At 39.3% G+C, this 19,859-nt stretch overlaps 1 protein-coding gene across 3 annotated transcripts; it reads right to left on the bottom strand.

The window, feature by feature from the left end:
- Positions 1 to 114: 114 nt before the first annotated feature.
- On the bottom strand, positions 115 to 19,585 carry LOC138179832 (A disintegrin and metalloproteinase with thrombospondin motifs 3). 3 transcript variants are annotated; one of them, XM_069112996.1, is made up of 16 exons: positions 19,059 to 19,585; positions 16,900 to 17,369; positions 13,700 to 13,975; positions 12,985 to 13,109; positions 12,486 to 12,578; positions 11,578 to 11,813; positions 10,288 to 10,440; positions 10,105 to 10,218; positions 9,908 to 10,040; positions 9,244 to 9,413; positions 8,599 to 8,902; positions 5,456 to 5,588; positions 4,508 to 4,773; positions 2,647 to 2,912; positions 2,169 to 2,424; positions 115 to 1,518 (listed from the first exon to the last, which is right to left on the bottom strand). In XM_069112996.1, the coding sequence occupies exons 1-16, from the start codon at positions 19,130 to 19,132 to the stop codon at positions 1,204 to 1,206; spliced, it is 3,384 nt and encodes a 1,127-aa protein (XP_068969097.1). In that variant the 5' UTR covers positions 19,133 to 19,585; the 3' UTR covers positions 115 to 1,203. The 3 variants fall into 3 exon arrangements, with proteins under 3 accessions (XP_068969097.1, XP_068969096.1, XP_068969095.1); XM_069112995.1 differs by having other exon boundaries at positions 16,900 to 19,262; positions 19,396 to 19,584; XM_069112994.1 differs by having other exon boundaries at positions 16,900 to 19,584.
- Positions 19,586 to 19,859: the final 274 nt, after the last annotated feature.

Here is a 19,859-nt window from a genome sequence, read left to right as displayed (position 1 = left end):
ATAAAATTACCTACGAAAATCCTCACGTTTTAGTACCTTCGGGACGTACAATGTTAATACACGTATATGTGTATATGTTTCATTTTTATGACTGTATTATCAATTTTGATTTTTTATTAAAATTTTTTCCACATAACTCGAATTATCATTTTTAACTGTATATATCAATTTGTGATATGTCATTTATTGAGAATTGAAGTTCAAACATATTGATAACTTAAAATTAATAACTTAAGCAACGAGAACTTACATTGTTCATATTTTCAAACTGCAAATTTTTTAAGGAGCTATATTATTTTAGATAATACATTAAGCTAAATTATTAAATAAACGATTATAGATAAATATTAAACAAATTTTCGTGAATATTTTTCTCACATCACTGTTTATATATTCTACAAGATATATATTATAAATAAATATTAATATCCTAATAGAAGATTGCACAAGATATAATCTCCTAAAGATATGTATCGAAATACAATAATTACCGAAGGTATAAAACCATCTTTTCAAAAATTAAATTTTGGTTTTTATAATTATAGTACATATGTATGTGATACAATTTTATGTATACCACAATTTTTACCGCATTAGGAGGGGAAGGCTGATATTTAACGTTTAATGTAACGTTTAATGGCAGAATTATTAGCTACTGGATTCATTAACACTTTGTATTTTCCTAAAGAATTCATATCTTAGTCTCTTAAAGATATTGAATTGTAGCGGCCAAAATTTATCCGTAATCAGCAGTTTTGTCAAATCCTTTATACTTTAAAATAAAAATAAATTATCTTTAAACATATAATATAAAATATATCATAAAAATAATACATATGTCGACATATTCTAGTATCTAGAACATACTGATTCTACTTCTATTTCTTTTCTGACAGTAATAGTAATCATTTTTCTGTCGAAGTAAGTACGAGAAGTACAGAATCGAAAATTTAATTAAAGAAAAAATGGTTTCATATTTACGATTCTTATGATACACTAACGGATGTAACACAACACAAATATAAAGTTTCTTAGAAACTTGTTAGAAATTTTACACGGTATAAATACAATTTGTTCTATGTTCTTAATAGCTTTCAATGCCAATTTTCGTTGCTTCGTTTATTACGCCTTTCTACGAATTCAATTTATCACAAATAGCAATAAACGTGTCAAACGTTTCATTTCGAACTTTTTAAATGCAATTTAAGTTTGCAGTATACGGTGCTTCCGATCGAAAGAGTTGGACAGATCCAAGGTTTCGTTCCTTTCACAAGAGCGACAGCATTTTCGTTTAAATGCCGGCACGTCGCAGTAACGTTTCAAACTTGGTATAGAGCAAAATCGATTCTTGTCTCTCCAGCAACGGGATGGAAATTCGATGGCCCTGGTCACGTGCTCCGTACAAGAACGTATTTCCGTCTTTACGGTTGGCCCGTCGCACCTGTAAAACGATTCGTTTTCCGGAGGAATGCAACGGCCTATTCGCGACTGTATACCCTTTCCGTTGTTCTTCGAGCACTGTAAAAAGAAAATATGATGCTCGAATACTGTTCGAAATTTCAAATATTCTAAAATAAATTCTTTTCTTTTCATCTTTCTCTATAATTGGCCTCTATAGCACTGCGGATTTCTACGCTCATATAGAAAATTAACAATTGCCAAAATGCTGAAGATTCACGTGATACGAGAAAATATATAAAATATCCAAAGTACAACAGCCGTCTGTAACACTTGCTAAGTAAAACAATTATCTACCGAGCTTCTACTTTTTACACTATTTTCTCTAAAATATGAATTTGCAGAAAAATCCGCAGTCTAATTATTAATAGACATATTTGATTGGCAGATATTTCTGTAAATACATATAATCTACAAAATGTGAAACTTAGTATATTGTTTTATCTATCATTTTTTTTTTGTATCTTTAAATATTCTGCATACTTTTCAAATCGCAAGTTGAGCTTTGTATCCCTTCTTAACTACGTAATTTACTTTAAACATATTAACAAATGTTCATGAGGAATCGATTTTAATTTCTATGCCAATGAACCATTTCCTTGTTGTTCCTGTTTAGCGCTATAAACTCTACAACTGTTGCATCCTTTTTCTTTCAACATCCTCTTAATACTATCTACCTTGAAAGTAGATATCAGACTGTAATTTCTCACCGAGGACCAATTCGTAAATATCCAATGTCCAGGACACGGTATCCTATTGCATTCTCTGCTACTCATAGGCATAGGGCTGGTTTCGCATATCGATGGCTGTACCATCGTTCGATACACTTCCAATTCGTTGTTTCTATTTACCTCTGTACCATTAAACCCCGAACGAACGCAGTAAAGTTGTCGTAATTGCATACCAAACCTTCCGCACGTAGTGGAACACGCTTCCCACGGACCTGGTAGCCATTTGAAAGTACAACTGTAATAAATCAGACAAATTGCTGGTCAACTTTTTGCCGGCACGTATCATCGCGTGTACTTTCATCGACAATTTTGAATTTCATACGTACGACAAACATGGAAACGTGTGTTAGCGTTAATAAAATAACAAAGTGTCGATATAAACAAATATACAGCTCATCTTTTTCTTGTTCCTCCACGAACGTACAAACCTACTCTACAAACTGTATATACATGATACCTAAAGACGTTGCACTTCTCTATCTCTTGAATCGGTTTGGTTGTCAGTGGACATTTTCTTCGCGACACTATTCTTCCGGTTTCCTCGTCTTTGCAGACTATCATCTTCTGACGCGTACCACCGCCACAGCTGACCGAGCAGAAGCTCCAACCTCCGAATAGCCATACGTATCTATCCTTTGCATTCCTCTCATCGCGATTTAGGGAATATTCCAACGAAACTGAAGTCGAGATTCCTCGTTGTAGTACGTTTCTCGGCACCACCACCTACAAGAAGTAAAATCGTCGATATCGTTAAAGCCTGAGCAATCAATGTACGTTCAGATACGAATCGAATAATCCGATACCAGGTCTGTAAGTATGAAACCGGAATTTGCCTATAGACGGTCCTAGCTGATAACGTAGTTATCACTAAACTGCGTCGTTGATGCCAAAAGTCTTTGTCGACATCTGACAAACATTTTCGACTCGGAACGATACAAGTTTCATACAACAGCATAGTTTGTAATAGCGTCGAACATGTCAAATTTTGTGCCTGGAAACTACGATTTGCGGACAGCGTTGATTTTCTATTACCATTTGAAGAAAACTGCCGCAGAATCGCATCGAATGCTTGTCGAAGCTTACGGTGAGCATGCTCTTGGTAAATCACAGTGCTTCGAGTGGTTTAAAAAATTCAGAAGTGGCAATTTTGACGCGAGGAACGAAGAACGTGGAAGACCACCGAAAAAGTTTCAAGACAGCGAATTGCAAGCATTGTTGGATGAGGATGACGCTCAAACGCAACAACAACTCGCTGATCAATTAAACGCGACACGAGAAGCCGTCTCCATACGTTTGAAAGCCATGGGGAAGATCCAGAAGTTGGGAAAATGGGTTTCACATGAACCGAATGAAAGACTGCAGGAAAACCGGAAAACCACTTGCGAAATGCTGCTCGCCAGATACAAAAGAAAGTCATTTCTCCACCGAATTGTGACTGGCGATGAAAAGTGGATATATTTCGAGAATCCTAAGCGTAAAAGATCATGGGTAGCTCCAGGCGAACCACCGACATCGACTACAAGATCAAATCGCTATGGACGGAAGACAATGCTCCGTGTTTGGTGGGATCAGAAGGGTGTGATCTATTACGAGCTGTTAAAACCTGGCGAAACCGTTAATACCGAGCGCTACCGACGACAAATGATCGATTTGAATCAAGCTTTGCGTGAAAAACGACCAGAATATCAAAAAGGGCAACACAAAGCAATTTTGCTTCGTGATAATGCAGCATCGCATACAGCAAAACCGGTCAAGGAACGATCGAAGCGTTCAGTTGGGAAATACTTTCGCACGCGGCTTACTCGCCAGACTCGGCTCCGTCCGATTACTATTTATTTGCATCGATGGGACACGCACTTTCCGACCAGCATTTCGCTTCTTACGAAAATGTGCGAAAATGGCTCTATGACTGGTTTGCCTCAAAAGAGCGACAGTTTTTTTTGGCGTGGCATCCACCAATTGGGAGACAGGTGGGAAAAATGTATAGCTAGCGATGGGCAATACTTGGAATAAAATATTTTTAATCATTTTCATACAATAAACGTGTATTTTCTATACAGAAATTCCGGTTTCATATTTACATACCTGGTATATTGTAATTTGTCACGTAAACTTCATATCTTTGTTTGCCTGGAAATTATGTAATTTCTTTTCATGCTCTATATCGTACTATAATATTGCATAGAGATTTATCTCTCGCGATATGAATATCATTAAGGATTACTGGATTTTGGATATTTTACTTTTCCTGTGTATTATGGTAATCGGTAAAGAAAGTTTGATTCGTGAGAATAAAATATTAAAGGTTTATCTCTTACCAAAACCACGACATCTTCGAACGCAGTACCATCTGCCTGTATAAAATACGTGTTATTACCGCGTCTCTGAACGCGAAAAGCAGCACCTTGTACGATCGTTAAATCTCGCTTACGAGAAGCTAGATTCTCCTGCACGTTGCGTCTTCTCCTACCGTCTCCTATCACGATCGTTAAATCATCCGATTGGAAAAGTCGAGAGCCAGCCATCGAGATGTTCATGTTCAAATTGTGAGCGTCGCGTGGTATCACAGCGACGCGTGTCACCTCTGAAAGAATCACGAAGCGGATAGGGATTAATCGTAATAATAAAAGGATGTAATAACAAACAAATTATTATTGATCGTAGAATCGACAAAAAACAATTTTTTATGACGTTCGCGGATATTAAACGGATTTGTAGATATAATTTTTCAACAACGTTCGAGAAGCAATTTTACAATTGAGAACGATCGCGTATCATTTCTCGTACGTTAACGAGTCTCGCGTTTCAAAGTAAATTTCTATTTTTCCATTCAATCGGATTTCCCTAAACGAAAAGATCACGTTCCTAACGCGTTTGACTTTTACTTAAAAAAGTTTCCTCGTGAACCGAACAAATATCAAAAGCTGTCGTTGAAATTCGTACTCCAAGGATCATTGTGTACCATGTTCAAACAATAACTAAGTGCTGATAAATATACGCGATAAGTTGATATAGAGGTTGCTTGACGATTAATCGACTCGTCTCGCTCTTGCACGTCAGAGGATTTAAATCAAAAACGAAGATGCGCAGGAGTTTCGTTCCTCCTGGCGAATTGAACTAGCAACTAATCGCTCCGCTCTCGCCGTTCCTCTCCTGTTAAACTAATTAAGGACGTTGCATCCCTCTCCGCTTGCTCGACTGTCCGACTTTGACGGAAACTTCATCGCCACTTGCAACAACTCAATTTGAACGGTGACTGGACTGACCTCGTCGAAGCTTCCGCTGAAACTTGTTGACGATATTCTCGCAGCTCGAATTGTCACCATCGCACACTCCACACGTGTCCAACGCTTTCTTCGACCCTAACACACGGTCGCATCCCATCCGATGGCACTCACCCTGCCGAAGAAATTTCATTTTTCATCAGTAAGAATTAGAACAAGGAAGAACTTCGACACGCGGGTCGACCCAGGAAACAGCGACGAGTCGCGTTTTCTCTTTCGTCGAAGTCGGAGAAAGACAGAGAGAAACGTGTTCGTGTCTTTTCTGCAAGTGCAGTTTCTTCTTCGATATGTACGAACATTTCTCGTTATTTATCATTTTTCACGAACGCTTGCCACAGATAAATATCGATCGTTTGGAATAAAATTCATTCGTTCGAAGATTCGATTTAGACGACTGAAATGGTCGAGCCGGTAGAAAAGGGAAAATATACCGTCGTGTTAAGTCGATCCCGGATCTTTCGCTGAAATCGAGTGCCAAGTAGCGCTGATGTGATTCGACTGTGCGTATCAAGTTGTGTCGAAAGTTTCTTTCGTTTTACAATTTCTTCTTTCATACTGGTTTATCGAATTACGCATCCAACGTGAATATCGTATCGAATTGATACGTATGAATTATGTACCAGGTATGTAAATATGAAACCGGAATTTTTGTATAGAAAATACACGTTTATTGTATGAAAATGATTAAAAATATTTTATTCGAAGTATTGCCCATCGCTAGCTATACATTTTTCCCACCTGTTTGGCAATTGGTGGATGCCACGCCAAAAAAACTGTCGCTCTTTTGAGGCAAACCAGTCATAGAGCCATTTTCGTACATTTTCGTAAGAAACGAAGTGCTGGTCGGAAAGTGCGTGTCCCATCGATGCAAATAAATAGTAATCGGACGGAGCCGAGTCTGGCGAGTAAGCCGCGTGCGAAAGTATTTCCCAACTGAACGCTTCGATCGTTCCTTGACCGGTTTTGCTGTATGCGATGCTGCATTATCACGAAGCAAAATTACTTTGTGTTGCCTTTTTCGATATTCTGATCGTTTTTCACGCAAAGCTTGATTCAAATCGATCATTTGTCGTCGGTAGCGCTCGGTATTAACGGTTTCGCCAGGTTTTAACAGCTCATAGTAGATCACACCCTTCTGATCCCACCAAACACGGAGCATTGTCTTCCGTCCATAGCGATTTGATCTTGTAGTCGATGTCGGTGGTTCGCCTGGATCTACCCATGATCTTTTACGCTTAGGATTCTCAAAATATATCCACTTTTCATCGCCAGTCACAATTCCGTGGAGAAATGACTTTCTTTTGTATCTGGCGAGCAGCATTTCGCAAGTGGTTTTTCGGTTTTCCTGCTGTCTTTCATTCGGTTCATGTGGAACCCATGTTCCCACCTTCTGGATCTTTCCCATGGCTTTCAAACGTATGGAGACGGCTTCTCGTGTCGCGTTTAATTGATCAGCGAGTTGTTGTTGCGTTTGAGCGTCATCCTCACCCAACAATGCTTGCAATTGGCTGTCTTGAAACTTTTTCGGTGGTCTTCCACGTTCTTCGTTCCTCGCGTCAAAATTGCCACTTCTGAATTTTTTAAACCACTCGAAGCACTGTGATTTACCAAGAGCATGCTCACCGTAAGCTTCGACAAGCATTCGATGCGATTCTGCGGCAGTTTTCTTCAAATGGTAATAGAAAATCAACGCTGTCCGCAAATCGTAGTTTCCAGGCACAAAATTTGACATGTTCGACGCTATTACAAACTATGCTGTTCTATGAAACTTGTATCGTTCCGAGTCGAAAATGTTTGTGAGATGTCAACAAAGACTTTTGGCATCAATGGCGCAGTTTAGTGATAACTGCGTTATCAGCTAGGGCCATCCATAGGCAAATTTCGGTTTCATATTTACAGACCTGATATGCATATTTGTCGTATCGCTACAAAGTGGATCGTACATAGTTCGATAGAATAATATAAAACGACGAACGTTGCGCGTCTGTTATTTCCTTGTAAAGCGAAGGAAACTTTTCGGACTGCTGGATATATCAAACGAGAAAGTCGTATGCGCATTGAGACGATGGTTGTTAAATACCAAAAAGGTCGTGTCTCTTGAAACCGTCGTTTTACCGGATAAAGGCTTGTTCCGATCAAGGCGGTAGCATCGAAGGTAGATTTTTATTCTCATGGCAAACTCATAGCAAATGCGAACGTTAATATGGATAAACCGTAAATATTAATAGTCGATCGTTGAATTTCTCGCCTGGTTTTCAGCAAATCGCGTTGCTGCTCCGCGAATATAATTCTTGATGCGTTTTGACGATCTGTATGTTTGAACATGTTGAAGGATACGGGGATTTGCATAATTGAAATACCGAGCATGCTGAGCTGATCCTTGCTTCATGGAAGCACACTTCGCGTCTACGTATTACAAACATTTTCGAAGCACGAACCTTCAACATTGCAGGATATACTTAAACTCCTTGATACAGCTTAGTTTCTGCGATAGAGTGTGCCATTCCGTCGCTGGAAAAATTACTTTGTATCTTTATCGACAGTTTTGACAGCAGTGGATTATTCTCAAGTACGTTCGTCCATGTGAAGATATTACAAACATGTGCAACTCCTCTAACGTACAAGTTTGAAGAATAACGCGCAAGGGAAGCGCAAGGAGATGCTGTTAATTTTAACTGTTACCTTGTACGATCGAAGCGATAGGAAAAAAGGGGAGGATATCATAGATCTGACAAAGGACAATTTGTCATTCGTCATGGAGAAAAGCTCTCGTGAAATTGACTGATTATTAGCGTTAATATGTCATATTATATCTGCTATTTGTTATACGATTATTATAGCATAATGATAATTGTTATCCTCTATAAAGCAGGAAGGAGCAGACCGTATTTGTTGTTCAAAATCTGCAATCAAAGAAATCGTAGATTTAGCAGAGAAGGGAGAAGAAACACGTAAAGAAATCTGACAATGAACGATTCGTATTCAAATGGAAGCAACAGATGCAGAGATAAAATACCATGTCCGAATATTCGAGTAACTGTACGTAAACTGTTTGTACTCCGACGAGTTCCGACAAATCGAGTTTTACTGTACTTTCAATCTTGTTATGGAACGTTTCACTTTACCTGTATACATATATTCGTGGATCCGTAGGAGCATGGTGTGCCATCGATCAAATGCTTCCTGGTGTGAAATATCTCGCCTGTCTCTTTGCTTTTGCAGATCAATCGACATCTCAAATTCTCCTGATCGGACACGTACGGCAGCCAGGTCACGTCGTTGTTGGATCGAACTCTTTCCAGATATAAAATATTACCGAGTTTGGTGCACTGTTGAGCTCTGAGGTCGACGGGAGTTAAACACTTCGGTAGGTCGCAAAGTCTGCAATCATCGCTGGGACCTGAACAATATTTCCCGCCGTAAGCAGGCCTTTGAACAAGAAAGCTGCCTTCAATAGTCGAGACACGAACGTTTTCTACAATATTCGTTTCAAAATTCTTCCCTTCGCTCCGATAAAACACCGAGACATTCTCGCCGTCGTTTTATCTTGAGTTTCAATTTTTCTTTCAATCGAATTTTAATAATTTTTGTAAAGATTCCGTTTGTAGCGTACCATACACATCCATTGCGCATCCATTGTTAAAAAAGCGAGCGATTATTCGTTAGGGAATAACGAATAATTAACGTGTTTCTCATTTGCTGCTGAATTTTGAAACGATTCGAGAGAACTTGAATTACAAGCGTCGCTATTAGGTAATCCGAATACTAACAAAGGTTTATTGCATTTTCGCGTTCGACACTGCACTCCTACTCCGCAAGTCCTCGAACATTTCTCCCAGCCGCTCCAAGCGCTCCAACCTCCGTCTCTTGGTTTATTTAGTATTATACCAAAATCGAAGCTCTTTCTATTCGTCGACTGACATCGACCGTTTATACACCACTGAAATATTTAGACTGTACTGTATATAACGTGTATTGATACACGATAACATACTAATCGTGTCTACTATGGTACGTTACTTATTCGCTACTAATTATCGTAATTAATTAAAAAAATTGTTTCCTTGCGAGATAACTGTTTAACGCGTCCGCAGTGAGAGGTGCAACGAAGGATCCATCGCAACAGATATTTTCGATTAATGCGACAGTTGTAAACGCGTTGATTAAACCGTGCTAATCGTTCATTTCGTTTTCATTGTATTTATCATTCATCGGTAGACTGGAAATATCGTATCTCTATGAATACGACTTAAAAAGTGGACTCTGGATAAACGATTGTTCCATTATTATTTATTGTTATTTCTGCATCCTGTGCATCTTCTCGTCTGCAAATCTTTTTCATAAATGTAAAACGTATACAGGTAAGACGTGTAAACGTAAAATTCCGCGGTCTAATTATTAGTAACTGAGCTAAACTACCTGCTGTCGATTTACCTTCGAGTCACCGCATAATGTGCCCTCCAGAGGCGGTCCCTTCTTAGTCTTGCAGGTTTCAGACACGTTACTGTTACCGCACCACAGTCGAGAACACGGTTCTGCCACATCGAAGGTCTTGCAGTGCTCGTAACTGAATTCGATGGAAAACTCGTTATCGAAACACCGAGCAACGATAATTCGCGTATGAAACGTACCCTTCGCCGAATTCCATGCGACACTGCTCGTCCATCGTAAACGTCTCGCGAATGGTGTCTCTCAGTTGGGAGAGGCCATCGTGCTTCGGCTTATTCGACAAACAGGACCACCGTCTGCAAGTACCTATTTTAGGAGTATGTAATTCTAAGAAGGATATTCTTGTGTAGAGCGAGCATCCTTACCTCACTCTACGATGGAACTCCTTTTTCGAGCACGCGGACCAATAAAAATGATGAAACGTGGCAGCGACCATCGGTGCCATTACGCTTCCTCGAGATCCCTCTTCCTTGCATGCGTTTCCGGTCGTTTCGTCTCCGTCGTGAGTCAAACCTAGACTACGGGAAACACGTTTGTGTCGTTGTCGAAGCGGACAAAGAAATAATCTTGTTGGCGTTTGTCTCTACTACTCTCTCGGTGGTTTTGTGCGAAAAAAACCGTCGCAAAGCATTCGTTGTCCTCGTTATCTCGTTTTCAAGTACTTTCGATCGCTTCTTTCATTTTCGCGCGATCGACTCTGTACGTTTCTTACGTGGAACAACGTAAGTTACATCGACCAACGCGCAAAGAAACGCGATTCTGTTCGGAAGAAACTCGTTGTTCATTTTCGTACGTTCTTCGCGCGCTCACTTGCAAAAGAAAAAAGAAAGAAGAAAAACTAGTAACATGGAAACCTCCTCGCTCTGGAAAGGTTTTTTCATACGGTAAGCGATTTTCTAATATTTCGAGATTACAAAGTTGGATGCTTCTTTCTCTTTGGTTCCTTTAATTTCCTGTTTCGTCATTCGTATCACGCTATTTACTTTCTATTTGAATGCGAAGGATACGAGCATGTCGTGTATGGCATTTATGCGACAGCTAATGGAACCTTACAATATTATTTTCTACGAGGACGGTCGAGTTGCGAGCCACGGTTTCTTTTGCAAAGTCGACACTCGCGACGAGTACCGTACGACGCGATAAAAAGAAATTCGACGTTGAGAAACAGGGTCAAGGTCAACTTTGCATTCCACTTTTTTCAACTGATCTCCGTCGATCCAGAGGTATCGAATTCCTCTATTCTATGAGTTTACTACAATTTTTCTACATTCCCTGTGTAGCGAATAGGTATAATCGCAATAATAATGCGCTAATGCTAAATATAAATATAAATACGGTATCGCTTTTGTCTGAAAAAAATAAATTAAAAGTAAAAACAAAACAAGAGGATCTAGAAGAAATTTATGTTACAAATATCGCAAAGCTGCGAGAACGCATATAATACGCAAAAATCTATAGCAGATTCAAGGTACAGTACTCGTTGTAATATTCGGTTAAGATAATAGGTTTTTCTACCCAGATTTCATTTTTGAAATTATCCTCGTAAAAATACGTATTTGCATAAATACGCGCAGCACACGGTCTCTGCATAAATACTCGGGCCACTTGTAAATATTTCAGTTTGCCAACGATATCCCAACATGTGGGACACTCACATGTGTGCTACTTCGTGAGCGATGATAAAGGCGCTGGTCAAGCCTTCGTCTCGATTTAACGCGCACGATCTCGCGGGATCGCATACTCCTGACACAGGTGCGTAACCGGAAGGACCTCCTATATCTAACCGCGTCAACCATACTGCAACATCGTGATTTACGTCCTTCGAGGATAGCATTTTTCTGTTCCATTTGTTCACGTTCTCGAGAGATCGTCTGGCATCGCCACGGCGGACCTACGACAACGTTTAATATTTTTTTAATAAAAACTAGCAAACATTACGAATATATTATATTTATTATTATATCATGTATTATATATTATATACAAATATTTGTCAAAGATAATAAATGCATATGCAAGTAATCGTGTTGTTGATGGTAATCGAATGTAACTCGTAACGCTATTAGTATTTTAATCTTCCTGAGAAATGTTGGAAGTTCGCGGCAGCGTAACTTTTTAAATTGAAACATTCGATAAAGTTGACAACAGGGTGGATTCGATACCAGAGAAGAATAGCAGAAAAAGAAAAAAGAAAAAAGAATTGCAAGTGTCGTATAGTAGGTCTATAACATTAAATTAAGATTCTTAAGAGATGAAAAAGGTTTAATAGTTGATTACACGGATATTTTGGATACACGGTAAACGCGATGTTTATTAATAATTCGTGAAAATTGTTTATTTGGAAATTTGTTTCCAAGGGATCGTTCACGGTTGTCCGATTTAACGAAATGGAACTGGTCGCATTTTATCGACCTAAAACGTCATGCGCAGATATTTTGACCTATATAATTTAGATACTATACCGTACAGATAAGTAGAAAATAAAGTAATTGACACTCGCATATGCTTATCTCAGATAGTTACTATTTCATTTAAACGATTCAATTTAATGGAAATCGCTTACCATACCGTCTCGTTTTTCCGCGTACAAAATCATTCGTACGATCACTAGAATCATGTTGGATTCGAGCGATGGGTCCATGTAAATTGCACTGACCTAGGATTAAAATACGTACGAAAATGTAACAAGCGTTAAAACAGTATTTGCACTCTTACAAATAAATTATATTTATATTTATCTTAGGAAATGTGCGTTATTAATCTCAACAACATTGGAATATCAATTACCGAATCGCTGAAATTAATCGATTACAAAATTCCATTAGGATAAATTATTCGCTAAACTTTTTAAAAAATACGTATAAGCTTTGAACATTGTAAACAGAAAATACAGAGCTTCCATCCGAGTACACGATCGAGATGTTTGAAAGCAAGTAGCGTACCTTAAAAATACAGAGATACGCATAACTCTGCTCTATGTTTTCCTGTTGCTTGCGTACATATGTAGGAGAAGGTATTCTATATCTAAGTATAGTAGCAGAATTACGTTTGGTATTACTTACGATGTTTAAAAGAGCCAAGATATATTGCTGTACTCGAATTCCATGAAAATCTACCACGGAATAATCAGCAGCTATTCCAAGCTCTAGCCACCGTGGCGGCGAATCTCTAGCTGCTGGTCTTTTCTCTAGAAATGTACTAATCGACTTATTTCCGACGAAATTAGAAAATCTATTCGACTCGTTGATAGCTTAAACGCGTGATTATTAAAAGTACGTATAGAGAAGATTGGTATGTACTAGCAAGTATCCGTGGAATAATTATTTCAAAAGTATAATTTCAAAAATATCAATTCGATGTCACCGTGAATTTCATCCTGTAAATTTCTTTAAAGTTCTTTACAAATTTTCGTAAATTTTTCTATTTTTTTTTTTATAGTAAATTAGGCAAGATAATAATAAAGGGAATAATAAAATGAATGATAAATAGCGAAATATAGATGGACGTGTAGAAGATTAAGCGAGAGTGGAGCGCAATAGGGAGAATAATTGTAAAGCTAATTGTAAAATAAGCTACTCTTATATTATAAGCTGTTATTAGTACTTTCGTACACGATAGATTGGAATATCAGTTTAATTTCTTTCTTTCGGTAATATTCGATATTTCGTTAATTTATTAACCGCTTAATTAACCGTTAATTTAAATTATATATTATAGGTGGTAAATAGAAAAGCAACGATTGTACAAGAATAGCATTTGAAAAAATATTTGCCTTACTTGATAATCTGTTCCTTTGCCATTTAGGACCAGAAAAGTATCCAATTTCCTCGGGATTTACGTCGATCGATAATTCTTCCACTATCGTATCGTTGTATTCTGTGGGGACATCGTCTTTTTCATCGTACAGAATCAATTTCTCAGCTTCTGGGTATTCCACGTCGAAGACGTCACCGGAAAGATTATAAAATCCCTGAACATCGTGGCTTAAGGAATCGCGTTTCCTTCGTTTCGACTTTCTCTTACTTTCTTTAACTTCAAATTTATTCGATTTCCCTGTAACCGAATTATCAACGTTTTACCACGTTAGCCTGTTTTATCTTGCCTCCAGCTACGGCATATTTCTCAAGACTCGTCGCTGATCTCGTTACGGATAAAATGAAAAAATAGTTGCAAAATTTCTGAAATTGCAAATACCACGATACTGAAACGTATCAACAACATACGGTGTCACAAAATTGTGACAAGTGAATGTTGGAGTCGTTAGTTCGTTGAATTTACACCACCGGTGATTAAACGTATTACGATTTAATAGAAAATTGAATTTCCCAGTGGGGAAAATGGAATTTTACGGTAATTAAGGTATTGCACTTTTGTAAAAAAATTCCATTGTTTTCCTTTCCCCGCGAAAATGCAATTTTACGACGGACATTTCAGACAAATATTCCTCGGTATTGTAAAGCAGCCAGCTTTCCATCCGTAAAAAAGAATACTATCTATAAAAGTGTCAATGGAAATTGATCAAAGTAACGTCAAACAAACTCGTTTAAACGGCGAAGTAAATAGACCGATTGCTTTTAACGAAACCCGTATCGTTACTCTTAACCGTTTTACTTTTAAATATCAATCGGCGCTGTTTCTCATTAAAATTTCGATTCAAATCGAACGAGAAATACAGCGTGATACTTGGAATTTTCTATCGCTTCTCAACCATACTTCGCACGTTTACGTCGCATTTTTGAATTCATGCGATCGCGACGTCAGATTCTTCGATTTCGATACAAAGACGTTTCGCAGCTTTCGATGCGGCGAATTTAATTAAGAGAAGAAATAATTTGTTTATAAACTGCCAGTTACGTGCCTTGAATTTCCGATATATGCAATAAATTTCATTGCAACTTGACCTAAGTGGGTCATAAAGTTGCAACCGTGTAGACTGTGCCACGTAATTCTATTGCATTCAATTTTCCACGTTTCCAACAATTTATCAAATTAGAATTTATCCGCGCATCGTACGAAACTTTCCATAAAAATTGACTAATAAGCGCAGATATTTAGCTCCTCGTATTCGTTTCAATCTGTAAACAACGAGTCATGGAAACGATACGCTACGATGTATTTTCAATTTAGCAAAATTTGTTTCCATTTCATATTGACATTCAGATTGTATTTCCTTTATAATAAATTAATTATATAATTAAATAAATTTATCGTTCGAACCTATACTAAGATACAGTTCGAGTATACTTGATAAATTTTCAGGCTCGATTTTCCGCGAAGCTAAGTGGAAAATGAAAACGTTTTATCCCATACTTTTACTTCATTTTTCCACAAGGATTCGCGTTGTTCTCGCTTTCAGACGTTGTTCGGTTATATCCTGTATATACGGGGTGTTCCAAATTTAAACCGCCAAATTGTAAGGGATTGATTTACAGACAAGAAGAAGAAAGAAGAACTTTACATAATGTTCGTCAACGGACGTTTCTTTACAGAGTTACAAACGAATATATTAACAGGTAACGACGCGTTTTTCATCGCAGCAAGCAAAGGTTCGCTGTATTATCGTGTCAGCGCAGTTGCATGTTTTTTATCAAGCCCATGTCGTTAATAGCTACAATAATAATACAATAAAAAATGATTACCTAGTATCTTTGATTGGTCGTTGGAGAACATTGTCCGTGTGTTCGGATAGAAGCCTGACATCGATCAACCATGCAATTAATACGATCTCGTACACACAGTTCCCAACAATTCGATCGAGTTCCAAGAACCGCGTGTTTTTACTCGTTGCGCTAGTTGTTCACGCGAATTCGCATCTCCAGAATAAACCTTCCGTTTTACAGTTGCGAAACCATAAATACAGAAAAGAAAACGCAGTTATTGAAACTCTGACAAAACGCTGATAATACGGTCGATTGTCGCGTGCCGTGGAATGGAAAATTCGTCGTTACATGTTTCATACATACGATATTTGTTTGTAACTCTGGAAAAATGCGTTTATCGACCAGCTTCGTACGATATATTTTTCGATAAATATTTACAAAGCGGACAATCTCGTCGTATTCAACGGCTTTGAAATACGTTTGCCAAGGCCAATATTCCGAACAACTTTTTCCTGTAATACGCTTTACCTTCGCTCTGCTTTAGTTTCCGCGATATTCGCAGAAATTTCTGTCTCGACGACAGCGATGATTTCGATGATCGAGTAGTTGCGCTTTTCTCGATATCACGGCTAAAGCTTTTCCTACCTCGAACGACCTACGACGACGCAAAGCTTCGTACGAATCGTATCTATCCTGTTATTTGATACGTAATGTAATTTAATTCACGGTAGCCTCATTGATTTTTCTTCCCTGTGCGAGTTGAGAACGATTATCAGAAATGCGTTAGGTCGGTATATATAAATGTACGGACACGAACGTCCGAGACGTTCGTCCATGTCAGAATGAAGCGTAATCGTAACGTAAATTGAAGCGAAGTCTTCTGCAGAGTGTCACGGAAAGCAGAGCCGAACAACGGTAACACGTACAGGAAACGTTTGTTCGAACTGACTTTGACTTTGGCGATATATTTCAAATTGAAATCGGCTAATGGACGTTCGCTTTGTAAATGATTATCTCTTTTTCTTCTTTTTGCCTGCAGATTAAGCCCTCCTTGTTTGACGGTTTAAATTTGTCACACCCTGTATGCATTTGTAATTTTTACACGCATAAATATATATATATATATATATATATATATTCCTTTGTACTACGATTACTGTCACACTCTGTATATGGTATTATCACATCGACGCTATCAGTTCTTACAGTATCACGATCAGAGTCAAGTTTAGAATAGAAGAACCAATTAACGACGGATCGCGAAGTAAGAAGCTTATAACATAATCGGCAAGGAAATCGGTAAATCGATCAACCAACCGCCTACATCCAATCGTCCAACGAAAGATGAAAAGCCATCGCGATAACGATCCTTCTCACCTGCAGGATTTTCCGGATTCACAGACACGAAGCTCGAATCATCCCTGATCGACCACCACCTTTCGTTTTTCGGCTGAAACATCACATGCTGGCCATTCGTCAGTGGCTGAACGAAGAACGATCTCTGACCGATCAACATCAAAGCGTACACTTCCTCTTCGCATATCGTCACGACGACGAAGGAACTCGCGTCTCCTTCCAAGCTGCCTTGTCGAAGATCGCAGTTCGCTTTGGCGTTACGTGGCTCGGACTTGGTTTCACCCTGGCGCACCCAATTCACGGTGAAATTCGACGACAGTATCAATCGATCGTTGGCCACGGTCCTTAAGGTCCAGTTGCTGATCTCGAGGAACACCGGCTCTTGGTGGAGATACTCGCGCCAAGTTTCTCGGTCTTCTTGGGTCGATCTTCTGCTCCGCGCGCTCTCATTCGGGATCACTCGAGGGTAAACGATCTCGTACTCCTGCAAGCTTTGCAGAAAGTCGCTCATTCGCGACTTAGTAGCGATCGTGCCGAGCAGCCACGTGGCGAGGAGAAAACTGGGAAGTTTCGATTGCGTCATGTCTCGCGCGCTTTGATCGAAATTTCAATAGGATTTTCTGGCTGCCCGAAACTCGCCAGGCATGCTCGTTCACTCGCAGACGTAGTTATCGCGATGAAAGCAGCTAGTTCGCAGACCCGATATTCTCATTTCATTTCGCCGTTTCGATTTCGCCGGTTCGTAACGCGTTCGAAACACCGTGTCATATAGACGCGGATGTGACGATACTCTCGCGATCTAACATTTTCAATGTCTCGCGCTTTATCACGTAGCTCGCGTGAAAGTAACACGAAGGTGAATCGTTGGTTTTAATACACAGGGTGTTGTTTAATCGATCGTATAATGCAGAAGGGAACGATTCCACGCTATGCCAGAGATAAAATGAAATCATAGAATACAATGGTTTGGTAGGTTGTGCTTTATCGCGAAGATTAACCGTGAATATTTGCTCGACGTATTTGTACCAGAATCTTTTTCAATTTCCTTCGATCGTCGTCTCTAGGCGTACGAAACTGCCTCGTTGAATTCGAACGTTTCTCGATTTCCTTCGACGTCTTTCAATTTCTTCTTTTTTCGATCGTCGTTCGCGTTCTCAAAGCTGTCTTCGAACAGAATTCTTAGAACGACTTCCAATTCCTTTCCATCCCTTTCGATTCGTCCAACCGTTTAGCTTTACGAAACTGTTTCGCTAAACTCCTTTTTCCACTGTACTTGCGTATCGTAACAAACTCGTCGGCGGTAACTCGCGTCGATTAACGATTCACCAGCAGTAAAGTAACCGGGAATGCAGCAAACTAGTAGTCGGTAGAACGAAGCGGAACGTAAGTGGAGCGAGCGATAAGAGCGATCGCGACAATCGCACGCCTCGCCGTGCGATTCCCACGCGAACGAATCATCAAATTCGAGCCAAAGATTCTCACTAACTCGAAGATTCGCGCCAATATTTTCCACGCGCGCGTCACAGAAATTCGAAGGACTTTCGCGAAAAGGACGGAAGGATAAGACGATCGATCGAATCTTGGGTCGATCGCGATATCCCGGACAGAACGTTTCGACGAAAAAGTGGAGTAGACGCGACGAAGGGGCGTCGTGCAGCAACTGGCGGCCAATTTATTCACCACGTGCCGTAGGAATTTAATTTTCTTTCGCGCAAGAACGATCCACCATCGGAGAAAGTAGAATATAATTAATTTCGATCTCGTGTCGATCGCGACGTTCCGGATGGAACGTTTCGCCGAAGAGGTGGAGTAAACGCGACGAAGGAGCGTCGTGCAGCAACCGGCGGCCAATTTTTCCACCACGTGGCACCACGTGCAAATTTAAACGTTCCCCATGAAAACGATGCACCATCGGTGAAAGTAAAATGCGATAATTAATTGGACGCGCAGTCGAACGTGATATTCCGGATGAAATGTTTCGATGGAAAAAGTGGAGTAAACGCGACGAACGAGCTTCGTGCTACGACTGGCAGCCACATGGACGGAAGAACGCGGCTGGAAACGCACGCGAGTGCAGCGGCGAATTGTGCGTAAGAGTAAGCGCGAACGCGAGACTGGAAAAAGCACCAGCGCTTACCGCCCACTGAAGTTCTAATAATGGCAGCTTTATGTGCAATCACCGAGAAACGAGGATGCTGGCGAACGCATTGTTCGACCCCGACCGAGACGATTTAACAAGGGCCGAGGATTTCATCTTGAACGTTGCACTCGCCCCCACCAGAATTCTTCGCTTTCCCTTGAACCGCGAACTCGAGAATATCGTATTCAGTAAGGCGATGAATCTAATGAACGGGAATTAAATCTGTTCCGACAGCTTCCTTTGCCTGGATGAAAGAATAAGTACGAGAGATAAATTATGTCAGATAATGCACAGTGACTGGCAGAAAAGTCATATCTACTTACGTATGTGAATTCTAAGTAAAATTTACGTTAAACGTTCTTTTGCCTATTACACACCTTTTTCTATTCTACGACACCTGTTACACGTTTACTCGTCTCGTCGATTATAATTCAGTTTTATAAAATTACAGCTTTCTGGCGCCGATTTCTTCTTCAAATTTTCTTCAGGGCTTTCGATATTTGCGATGCTCGGTGCGTGGTGTCTGTGCAGTTACAGCTAACAATATCTTATATATCGGTATCTTTTATAATCTTATACAGTGGCTGTGAAAAGGTACTTATACGCATTAGGTTGTCCCAAAAGTTTCTTTCGTCTTATAAGGAAATAATGGATGCGCAACATTTTGTATTTTATTATTATTATTATAATTATTATTATTATTGAATTCTGTATGAATAAAATAAACTGGATTCTATTACTGCAAAATAGATCATACATAATTCAATAACATAATATGATACAAAAAATGTACATTTGTTATTTCCTTACAAAACCAAAGAAACTTTTCCGACAACCTAAT

This window comes from Bombus flavifrons, chromosome 5 (genome assembly GCF_040668555.2).
Source record: "Bombus flavifrons isolate JBK064 chromosome 5, iyBomFlav1_principal, whole genome shotgun sequence".
Taxonomy (NCBI): domain Eukaryota; kingdom Metazoa; phylum Arthropoda; class Insecta; order Hymenoptera; family Apidae; genus Bombus; species Bombus flavifrons.
Note: the sequence above shows the minus strand (reverse complement) of the source record. Positions and strands in the feature narration are given on the sequence as shown.

Bases quoted from the DNA above. Each gene is read 5' to 3' on its own strand.
- LOC138179832 (XM_069112994.1), bottom strand. From the start codon at position 17,461: ATGACGCAATCGAAACTTCCCAGTTTTCTCCTCGCCACGTGGCTGCTC. The intron at 10,041-10,104 runs GTACGTTTCATA...CATCGAATTCAG, and splicing joins CGCATGGAATTCGGCGAAGG to TTACGAGCACTGCAAGACCT. The intron at 8,903-9,243 runs GTTAGTATTCGG...TCTTGTTCAAAG, and splicing joins CGAAAATGCAATAAACCTTT to GCCTGCTTACGGCGGGAAAT.